Consider the following 12295-nt stretch of genomic DNA (forward strand, 5'->3'; position numbering starts at 1 on the left):
CATAGCTTTTGTCTCTATGCCTTTGTTTATAAAAACCTAGATTTATATAAATTTATATTAATACAAATCTATAGATTTAGATAAAAACTAATGCTTTCTTAATACTTTGCTCACTTTCAAAAAATTGTTTGCATGTGCATGCTAATTTCTGTTTCTTCATGCCCTTTTAAAAAGAATAAGTTATGTTCCTCCAGCCCTCCCTCTCCAATGGAGCATCTGCCTCTGATGCTGTGTCAGACACAGCAGAAGAAGGTGGTGGTGGGGACATTGCCTACCTCCCTGGTCTCCTGCTTCAGGGAGTAATTATGCAGGGCTTCTTCCTGCTGTGGCATCTCCTGCCACTCCTCCTCCTGGTTGAGCAGAACTTGCATGGCAGGTTTTTTGGAGGGTTGTGCCCTGACCCTACGCTGCTGTCTTTTAGGTGCCATCTCCACAAAAGTGTCTGTTCCAAAAGAGTCTCCAGCTATGAATGAACCTCGCCCTGGAGTCACAGAGGTCACGTGCTGATGTTTACATTACCTTTTTTATCTACTCACTTTTTTTTCTCAAGGGCCAGTTACCTTCGACTACCTACCACCTACCTATGACTACCTACGACTACCTACGATTAGCATCACGACCTACTACGACCTACCTACGAGTAAAAAAAGTATCGATTTTTTCCATGGCGACCTTTTTTTACTCGCGGGCATTTTTTATCATATTGAACAAAGCGCCGCGACCTAGCTGTGGCCTCGAGTACGCGGAGACCACTCTCGAGCATGAAGGAGAGTTACGAAGACCTCCTACGACCTCGTGACGACCATGCTGCGAGTATGAGTCGAGGGCAAACTCGCCAATTAGGTCGTCCAAGTGGGACAGGGGCTTTATGTATTTTGCGTCTGCGTTTATCGGGCAAGTGTGTGCCCATTCTATGAGCCCATCTCTCTGCTTGATATCATTTACCATTCTCCATTCCGTTGACCATTAGGGTTTAGCAACTGTGAAATTGTTCTTTATAATCCAAGTCCAAATCATGAATACACATCATGAAGAGTCCCCTTCTCCAGTCAGAAGCACGACAATATACCGCTACTCAGTTTCCTTGACCCCGAGTCAATTTCATATCCAAGTTGTTATTTTCTTTTTTATCACATTAGCTTCAATTTTGTTAACGTGTCTATAATACGGCACTTTATCAAATGCCTTTTGAAAATCCAAATATCAAACATATCATCATCATCAATCCTCGCCAAAACCATATTAAAGAAAATCTCAGTTAATATTGATAAACATAAATCACTGTCATGAATCCGGATGTCCACAGTTACCAGGGCTGGATTCAAAGGTGCTTTCTCCCTGACCTTTATTTAAAATCTGTTGGTACCAACATAGAGTGCATTTACAAAAAAATATCAAATTATTTTAATGACAAGGTTTGCCTTGACCATATTTTATGATGGGACTTGGGGTTCACTAATTATTTGCTACTATTTAATTTCAATGTAGTCTTGGCCTGAAGATGCTCTGGAGGCTGTGGCAAAACGTTCGTTGGGAGATATTGAAATGTCAGAGAGGATACGTGTGTGTTGCATTGATATGTGCAAGAGTTTTCACACCACAACAATTGAAATGTCTGAAACATTTTATACTGAGCTTCAGCGGTACAACTATGTAACTCCTACTTCATACCTGGAACTGATCTCCACATTTCAAGCCCTGCTTGAGTTAAAACGAACGTAAGCACAAATTAAATGGGTTATTTTTTTAAATTATGGGTTTGTCAAAAATGGTCTGGCATTTGATAACCTGGTTATCTCAATTAGATTAAGATATATATAATTCTTTAACAGATTCTTCATTGCCGTAACAAAACACTGTAAGAAATGATACACGTGCAGATTAGTTGTTCAGCTGGTAAACTTACTTCAAAATAAGTTAAGTCAGATTTATTCGTCACTTGCACATAAAATGCAGTGAAATGAATTTGCCAGCAGCGGTACAATAAAAAAGAACACACTATACACAATAAAAATTTAACACAAACATCCACCACAGCATTCACCACTGCGGTGGAAGGCACAAAGTTTGGTCAGTCCTCCTCCATTTCCCCCCATGGTCGGGACCACAACCCTCCGCAGTCGCCACTGCGGGCTGCCAGATGTGCAGACAAGGTAAGTTCAGGTAAGTCCCGAATCGGTGCTTCCCTACCAGAGACCGCGGCTTCAAGGTTGTGGAGGCTGGCGGTCGAAGATCTAAAGTCCCCGCCGCGCTGCAGTTAGAAGCACCGCAGACCGCAGGGCCGGCGGTTGGAGCTCCTCTCCAGGGATCCCCAGCGAGGGATCCCACTCCGGATGGTAAGTCCCCGCCGCGTCCGCGGTTAGAAGTAGGCCGCGGACCTGCGGTCAGAGCTCTTCTACTCCGGGGTCCCCAACGAGGGATCCCAGGCTCCAGACGCCGCGCCAGCTGGAGCTCCGCAGACCGTGGCTTCAGGCTGCCGCGGGCCAGCGAACGGAGCACTCCCTTCTGGTGACCCCCGACAAGGGCTCGCCCGCTCCGCAACGAAAGAGTCCACGCTACGCCCGCAGCTGAAGCCCCGGGCGCATCTCCGGGAAAGGCCGCACCGATCCTCTGTGTTAGGCCGCGAGGGAGGCGACATGGAAAAAGTCGCCTCTCCGTGGAGGAAGTGACCAAAGCGGTTTCCCTCTTACCCCCCCCCCCCCTCTCACCACCCCCCACACAAGACACACTGAGAAACATTAAAAACACACATTAGGACACACTAAAAAAAAGTAGAAAAAACTTACACGCTGCTGGCAGGGAGCCATCTCGCAGCGCCCCCACCAACCTTCAATGCAAGCTGGATAGAAAGAATATTCTTCGAAAAATAGGAGAAAAAGTGGAATTGGTCACCTATCATTGAACCTAATCAGTGTTAGTTTACAAGACCAACACGAATCTACACGACAATTTCTCTGACCTCCTCCCCCTTACTTTGAAAAACAGAATGTGTTTTAGATGTTAAGATTCAAGTAAACTCAGTGTTCAGAGCAATGAAAAAAAAATAGTAGGTCAAGTGATGTCTGTGAAAAGGGAAAAAGTTAATGTTTTAAAATGAAGATTCTTCGTCAGGAAAATAAATTGCTTTTTAATTGCAGAGAGTGGGGAATGCATATTAATATCTCTGATAGGGAGAACCCATAGTTGTGCTGGTGATCTGTACTTCAGGAAGACTTGGTGGATAGCTTAATGAAGTAAGGGACAGTCAGAATGATAAATCACATAGGAACGTGCAAGTGCTGTAACATGCAGAGCTGCAAGAATGCCATTCAGGTTAGATCATGACTAGAGAGAAAAACGGAATCAATATTACAGAGTGACAGTCTACAACAGAACTGGAGAGTTCTGATATAAAGAGAGAAAACTAGTTATTTGAGGTTGATAGACATAAAATGCTGGGACAAATCAGCAGGACAGGCAGCATTTCTGGAGAGAAGGAATGGGTTGAGACCCTTCTTCAGACTCTTTTCGGTTTAAACAGCATCTGCAGTTCCTTCATACACAAGTTATTTGAGGTTGTTTCTTCACAGTAGTGGAGATCCCACTGAGAGGACCAAATGAAATAAACTAGATGCAAGTGCAAATGAATTGCTGCTTTACCTGAGAGGGAAAAGGCAACAGCATATCTGCGGCCCTAGTAAAAGATTGGTCTAAGCTGAATCTTATTAACCAATAAAGTGTAAACATTAAGAAAGAAACTGAAGAATAGTGACAAAGGAGGATGGATTAACATCAAATCACATTCAAAAGAAAATAAAGGGAGGCAAAAAGTGGATAAAGAGAAACTGAGCAAACAAACAATGGGAAAGAAAGACAATTTAAAAATCAGATTTTGAAACTTTTAAATCGTAATGATAATTTCATACTTGCGACAGTAATAACACTAATTTGTTCCTTTAATATAAATATTATTGTCTTAAACAAATATTTTTTTTGTTTCAATTTTCAAAAGTACATAGCTCTTGATTTCCAGCTCTTTGAGCAATATTTTTACAAATGTTCAGTTAATACAAATACCAACAATTAATCGGCGCAGGCAGCAAGTGTGGAGGCATAAAATTGGTCACTGTTTCGGGTCAATACTCTGCACCAAGACTGAGTGAAGAAGGGAGATAGCCCGTACAAATAGGTGGCAGGGAAGGGTTGTGGCAAGATCTAGCAAGTCATGGGTGGAGTCAAGTGAGGAGGGGCTGATGGGCAGGTGAGCCCAGATGGTTGAGTGGAGTGTGGAGATAGTGACATAGGCTAGGAGTTCATAATTGTAAAGAACTATTAGGCAGCAGTTTTGCAATCTGTTAAGAAAATAAGGCGATGGGTGAAACCAGATAAGCGAGCGAGGCTGAGCAGAGGGAAAGGATATATAGTACCTAGTGAGTTCAGCGCATTGGTAACAGGCAGACAGTACTCAATGGGAGAAGGGAAAGTAGACTGGATCAGGGGTAGGTGGTGAGGAAAGAAGGTTGTGTTAGAATGCATTGGTGAATCAGGAGGAGAGAGAAAGGAACGGAGGGAGTGCAGGTTACCAGAAATTGGACAATCCAATGCTCATGCCATGCTTTTATAGACTACCCAGATAGAATGTGAGGTGCTTACCAAAATAATTCTTAAATATTGTGAAGTTGTTGCTCCATCACCCACTCATGCAGTGCATTCCAGATTCCAATCTGGTAGAAAACAAATCAAACCTTAGATCTAAACCTCTTACTCCTTTCTCTAAACCTATGCCCTCTTGTTTTAGATACCTCTGCTATGGGGAAAAGATTCCTATTATCTACCCTATACATGCTCCTCATAATTTTGCAAACCTTTATCTAGACCCCTTAATCTCCAGGAAAAACAAATCGAGTCTTCCAACTCTCTTCATAACTGCAAGGCACCATCTCAGATAACATCCTAGTGATTCTCCTCTGCACTCTCTCCAAATCAATCATGTCTGTGTGGTGTGGCAACCAAATTTTACCTTAGACTTTATACAGTGCGGAAACAAGCCCTTCGGTCCATCGGGTTCGTGCCAACCAGCGATCACCACGCACGCTAACACTATCCTACACACTAGGGACAATTTACAATTTTATCAAAGCCAATTAACCTACAAACCTGTATGTTTTTGTAGTGTGGGAGGAAACCAGAGCTCCCAGAGAAAACCCTCACAGGAGAACGTACAAACTCTGTACAGACAACACCCGTAGTCAGGATTGAACTTGGGTCTACCACTGCGCCACTGTGCTGCCTTGTACTCTGCTGCAGCTTAACTAATGTTTTCACATTATATCATAACTTCCCCATATTTACAACAAATTCCCCAGCTAATGAACCTTGTATACCATCTACACTGTATTATCTATCTATGCTGCCACCTTCAGGAATCTTTGGACATGTACACCCTTGGTCCCTCTATTCTTCAATACTATCTAGGGCCCTACCATTCATTGTGTATGTCCAACCCTTAATGGTCCTCCTAAAACGCATCACTATGTACTTATAAAAATTAGATTCCATCTTCCATCTCTAAGCCCATTTTCCAATCTGATCACTTGGGTGGCACAGTGGTGCAGCAGTAGATTTGCTGCCTGACAGCGCTGGAGACCCGGCTTCGATCCTCCCTACAGGTGCTGTTTGTACTGAGTTTTCACCTTCTCCTTGTGACCGAGTGAGTTTTTTGAAGGTGCTCCAGTTTCCTCCCGCATTTCAAGGACATGCAGGTTAGTGGGTTAATTGTGGCTTATGTAAGCTGTCCCTAGTGTGTAAGGTAGAACTAGTGTACAGGTGGGTGATCGATGGTCGGCATGGACTCTGTGGGCCAAGGGACATGTTTCCATGCTGTATCTCTAAATTACACTAAAACTAAACATTTTCATCCTGCAAGCCTCTATTCACTATCAACACCACCAACAATTTACATAGAAACATAGAAAATAGGTTCAGGAGTAGGCCATCCGGCCCTTCGAGTCTGCACCGCCATTCAATGTGATCATGGCTGATCAATTTTTGATGTGCTCTAGCCTGGAGATGACCACAACTATATCATCTGTTGCGATGCGTGTTGCAACTCATTTAAAAAGCCAAGATGGTCATTGGGTTTTTTATGATCAGCAAAGCAATTAATTTGAATGTTGTGTATAATGTTCTGAATATTTTGTCTTTAGTGAAGTAGTGAAGATGAAGAAGAGATATGAAGTTGGTCTGGAGAAACTGAACTCAGCCGCATCTCAAGTTCTTGTCATGCAGTCTGAATTGGCAGCCCTGCAGCCTGAGCTGATAGTTGCCAGTGCAGCAGTGGATAATATGATGATAATCATTGAAAAAGAATCTATTGAGGTCTCGAGGACAGAGGAGATTGTGAAAGCTGATGAACTTGTTGCAAATGATCAAGCCATGGCAGCAAAAGCAATTAAAGATGAATGCGATGCTGATCTGGCAAAAGCATTACCCATTTTGGAAGCTGCACTCGCTGCCCTTGACACACTTACGACACAGGTAAGGAAAGTATTTGTCAGGATTTTTTTTTAGTGGACCTTAGAAAGACAATTTATGTATTTTCGGATTCAGGACAAATTATATATTTTCCAAATATTTAGCAATATTTCTGAATTTATATTCTGGAAAGTCAAAAATTCCACTACTTCAAATTTAATTTAAACTTTACCATTAGTCAGGACTTTGTCATTGTGGGTTGAAGCAGACAATGCACGCAAGTGGCACCAAAGAAATGAAGTCAGAAGCCAATTTTTTTTCTCCTCGATTTTCTGGAACTTTGGCTTGTTTTAAAGGGTGCATTTAGTGTAATATATAATAATAATAATAATAATAATAATAATAATAATAATAATAATAATAATAATAATAATAATAATAATAATAATAACAAACTTTATTACGACTCGAGGTCCAGACAAGGGGCAACATTACATAAAAATGCATTGCATATTAAAAAATATCATAAAGTACATATAAAATCTTAGTATATCACATAAAAGCATAATAAATTATATATATAAAAAAACACAATACATGAATTAAAAATCCAGATTAAAAGAATGATCAATGTCCTACAACGAGACAACGATACCAGTGTCTCCACAGCTGGCATTCGTAGCGTGTAGTGCTAACCCTTATGTTTGACAAGGCAACAATAATTACATTTTTAAAGTCATTTATTCTGCAAATGAATTTATACATATGATTTCTTAGGATAGCTTCTAAAGTACTGACTCATGCTGCCACAAACATGTTACTAGCACTACACCATCTAGGTTTCCTTAGCAGTGTTCTCATGGCATCGTTATATGCCACCTTTAGTCTCTGCAAACTTGTCTTTCCATAGTTCGACCACAGGTGCGCAGTGTAGAGTGGTGGGCAGTATGCTCTAAATAGCGACATCTTCACCACATCTGCAAACGCACCAAATTTACGCAAGAGAATATTCGCCTGTACATACAGCATGCGTCGTTGCCTATAAATATCCTCATCATCTGCCATTTGTTCTGTAATAAAATGCCCTAGATATTTTACCTTATTACAGACACTAAGATTATTGTCGGACAATTTAAAATCAGGAAATTTTAGACATTTATCCTCTTTGGTTCTACAGATCATAACAGCACTCTTACTAGCATTATATTTAATATCGTGTTCCACACCATACACAGAACATATAAAATATATTGCAACAAATTATGAATAGGTAACATTTTGCTGAAAATTGCAATCTGTCCTGTTATATATTTCATGTAGAATAGATGGGCTTACAATTGGCCTGGCCTTGCCAGGGTGCTCATCAACTAACCTTGGTTAAAATTAGGGAAAAGGCTTATGAAGCTGATGCTTATCATAGAACTATAGAGTCATATCAGGGCGGCACGGTGGTGCAGCCGTAGAGTTATTGCCTTACATTGCCAGAGACTGACTACGGGTGCAGTCTGTAAGTAGTTTGTACATTCTCCCCGTGACCTCACAGGTTTTCTCCAGGATCTCCAGTTTCCTCCCACACTCCAAAGACGTACAGGTGTGTGGGCTAATTGGCTTTGAATAATTGTAAATTGTCCCTTGTGTATGTAGGATAGTGTAAGTGTGCTGGTCAGCACGGATTTGGTGGGCCGAAGGGTCTGTTTCTGCGCTGTATCTCTAGACTATTGCATATTGACTAAACTAAACTAATTGTATAAAGTGTGGCATTTTAGTGTTGGAGTCATCCTCCTCACTTCCCTAGATCATGCAGTCACAAGCCATCACCGTATCTTATGCCACAGAATGAGGCTCTTTGGTCTGTAAGAGTTAGAGACATACAGCACAGAAACAGGCCCTTCTGCCAATCATATCCATGCCGAACATGATGCCTCAAAGAAGCTAGTCCCATTTGTCTATATTTAGCCCAACATCCCTCGAAACTTTCTTATTCATGTACGTGTCCAAATGTCTTTTAAACGTTGTTATTGTACTTGCCTCAACTATTTTCTCTGGCTTCTCCTTTCTATGTGGAAAATATTGTCCCTCATGCTGTGATTAAATCATACTCCGCTCCCCTTCAATTTTGCCCTCTGATACTTAATTTCCCTACTCTGGGGAAAAAGACTCTTGCATTCACTCTATCTATTTCCCTTATGATTTTATTAACCTCCATAAAGATCAGCCCTCAGCCTCCAAGGATTAAAGTACGAACCTGCTGAACCTCTTGCTCAAGTACTCGAGTCCTGGTTACAGCCCAGTAAATCATCTTTGCTTCCTTTCCAGCTTGATGGCATCTTTCCCCTAGCAGGGTGACTAAAACTGAAAACAATACTCCCAAGAGTGACCTCTCTCTGGATCCCATGTGAATTAACCTTCCAGAGAAGCCTACTGTGCAAAGCCTTATCAAAGGCATTTGTGAAGTCCATATAGACTATATCTACAGCCCTGGCCTCACCATCAACTTTCTCAGTTACTTCAAACAAATAACTCCCATGTACAAACCATGCTGAGTATCTCTAATAAACTCCTGTTTATCCAAATCTTATCCCGCAGAATTCTCTCCAGTAACTTTCCTACTACAGATGTTAGGCTTACTGGTCTCTAGTCCCAGTCTACCCCACCTCAATCTCGCCTGAACCCGAGAACATTAAGCTGCCAGTCCTGTCCCTCCCTTAGCCTTTCTGTAATGGTTATAATATCCCAGTCGCATGTACCTATCCATGCCTCGAGTTCATTTGCCTTACCTGTCAGGCCTCGTGCATTGTAATAAGGCAATTTAATCCAACCATCTTTCCTCTCTCCCTGCCATGCTCCTGCATGGCCTGTCTACTGAACCTCCTGTCGTTGAATGTATCAACTTCCAGCCACCCGACTGTCTCCCATCTGTCCCACTATGTCTTTGGATCCATCTCCACTCCTTCAGGTAGAAGGTACAGGAGCCTGAAGACTGCAACAACCAGGTTCAGGAATAGCTACTTCCCCACAGCCATTAAACTTGGCTCAGGACAAAACTCTGAACATTAATAGCCCATTATCTGTTATTTGCACTTTATCAGTTTATTTATTCATGTGTGTATATATTTATATAATGGTTATGGACACACTGATCTGTTTTGTAGTTCAATGCTTACTATGTTCTGTTGTGCTGAAGCAAAGCAAGAATTTCATTGTCCTATCAGCGACACATGACAATAAACTCTTTTGAACTTGATCTAGTTTAAAGCTTCCTTAATAGCACTTGCAAACCTGCCTGCCAGGATATTGGCCTTTCTTCAGTGCAAGTGCAACCCGACCCTCATACACAGGTTACCTCTGCCCCAGAAGAGATCTCAATAGTCCAAAAATCTGAATCCCTACCCCTGCACCATCTCTTCTGCCAGATATTCATCTGTCACATCTTCATATTCCTACCGTCACTAGCATAAGGAAAAATCCAGACATTACTACTATTGTGGGACTGCTTTTTAACATTTTGCCGATCTCACTATATTCACTCTGCAGGACCCTCATCCCTTTTCCTACCTGTCATTTGTGCCAACGTGCACAATGACTTACTGTATGGCTACTCACCCTCTTCCTTGAGAACTGTTCCGCAGCCACTCTGAGATATCCTGGACCATAGCGCAAGGGAGACAAGACACCAGCCTGGACTCCTATTTGCTGCCACAGAATCTCTAGTCTGTACCCTTAACTATTGAATTACCTATCATCTTCACTTGTTTTGACTTCACCATTGCTCCCTGTGAACCAGAGCCAGACTTGATACCACAGACCTGGACATCCATGGAATGGACATCCCCTCCCAGTAGTATACACAAGGGTGTACTCGATTTCGAGGGGAATGGATTCCTCTGCCTACTCCCTTTTCCTTTCCTGGTGGTCATACATCCACTTTCGGCCAGCACCTTGGGCATGACAAAATGCGTAGGAAGGAAATGCAGATACTGGTTTACACCGAAGATAGACAACAAAATGCTGGAGTAACTCAGGCAGCATGTCTAGAGAGAAGGAATGGGTGACTTTTCGGGTTGATACCCTTCTTCAGACGACCTTGAAATCTACCTTGTCCAGCCTACCTTCGGCACGACCACCTGTTGAATCAATCCCAGCTCCTCTTAGAGCAAACCTGGAAAATGATATATATAATTAGATATGAAACAGTAATAGCATTTCCCATATTGCAGGAAATGGAACACTAAAATGGAATTTAGATGATGTCTTTTGTTGGTATAAAAGCTGTAATCTTGCATTTAAACTGTTGTGCTACCACATGTTGTGTTCTTTTTCTTTTTAGGATATCACTGTGATGAAATCTATGAAAAGCCCTCCGTCTGGAGTAAAGCTGGTTATGGAGGCAATTTGTATTTTGAAAGGAATAAAGGCAGATCGAATTCCAGATCCTACTGGGTCAGGTAAAAAGATTGAAGATTTCTGGGGTCCAGCCAAGAAGGTGCTGGGTGACATGAAGCTCTTGCAGTCTCTCCATGAATACGACAAGGACAGTATTCCTTCAGCATACATCAATGTCATTCGGAGCAAATACATAACTAATCCAGAATTTATTCCAGAAAAGATTCGCAATGCATCCACTGCAGCTGAGGGTCTTTGCAAATGGGTCATTGCAATTGACTCTTATGATAAGTAAGTTATTTCAATTGGATTATAGAACATGGGAATCAATTTGAATTCACAGCTTTACATCTGCATGAGGTGGAATTGATGTGTTTTTTTCTCTTCCTTTTTTCCCCCAGAGTAGCCAAAGTTGTGGCACCAAAGAAAGCAAAACTCGCATTAGCTGAAGGTGAATTAAAAATAGCAATGAATGGGCTCAGGAAAAAACAAGCTGCACTTAAAGACGTGCAAGATAAGCTTGAAAAATTACAGGAGAATCTGGAAACAAATAAACAGAAGAAAGCAGACTTGGAAAATCAGGTACTTTATATAACATTTAAAAACCATTGGACAAGATGAATTCTATCAATAAGTAAGTCTTCAGGAGTAATTTGCATTTTTTGGGAGTACCTGTAAGATAAGTCTTCTTCTTATCGAGTTCACTCACAACATTAGAAGTTGTTCAGCCAGAGCTGGACACACGTCTCTGCACCTGCATACAAAGGTGTCTGTCTTGTGCTTCTTGTGTGTGGTGGTGGAAAGATTGGTGGAAACTGGGCCGCGACGTGAATGCTCTTGCCTTGACCCCTGTAAGATAAGTGTGATGCTGCTTTGCAAAAGGTTAACGAAAAATAATAAACATTTTAAGTTAGACAAAAATGCTGGAGAAACTCAGCATGTGAGGCAGCATCTATGGAGCGAAGGAATAGGCGACGTTTCAGGTCACGACCTGAAACGTCGTCTATTCGTTCGCTCCATAGATGCTGCCTCACCCGCTGAGTTTCTCCAGCATTTTGATTTTTCCAGCATCTGCAGTTCTTTCTTAAACATTAATAATAAATATTTAGTTATTGAATGGAACATGAAATGCATTACATATGGAAACAGTACGCAGAAACAGATAATTTGACTGAATCCGAATGTGTTAATATTTAATCTTCTCCTGAAATATTTACAATTCTACCTGCCTATTTTATTTTAGTATCAAATGTTCCCTTTTACTTCAGCCAACTATATAAACACCAGATACTTCAGATGCTGGTATACAAAAAACAACACACTAGAAGTGCTGGAGTAACACAGCAGGATCAGGCACCATCTCTGGAAGACATGGATAGGCCTCGGCCTAGGCCTAGGTCAAGTCCTAGATCCATCTACGCCTGCTGGAGCTCCCAGTTGCTAACTCCTCTTCACATTC

At 41.7% G+C, this 12295-nt stretch overlaps 1 protein-coding gene across 1 annotated transcript in view; it reads left to right on the plus strand.

Annotated features, from left to right (window-relative positions):
- The window catches only part of dnah7 (dynein axonemal heavy chain 7), a 234157-nt gene that overhangs the window by 137376 nt on the left and 84486 nt on the right, over positions 1-12295 (plus strand). Inside the window, exons 41-44 of the mRNA XM_033023735.1 lie at positions 1489-1718; positions 6186-6516; positions 10781-11127; positions 11238-11418. Coding sequence (XP_032879626.1) covers positions 1489-1718; positions 6186-6516; positions 10781-11127; positions 11238-11418 — 1089 coding nt within the window. The remainder of the gene's footprint in view (positions 1-1488; positions 1719-6185; positions 6517-10780; positions 11128-11237; positions 11419-12295) is intronic.

The sequence above is a fragment of the Amblyraja radiata genome, chromosome 7 (assembly GCF_010909765.2).
Source record: "Amblyraja radiata isolate CabotCenter1 chromosome 7, sAmbRad1.1.pri, whole genome shotgun sequence".
In the NCBI taxonomy this organism is placed as follows: Eukaryota; Metazoa; Chordata; class Chondrichthyes; order Rajiformes; family Rajidae; genus Amblyraja; species Amblyraja radiata.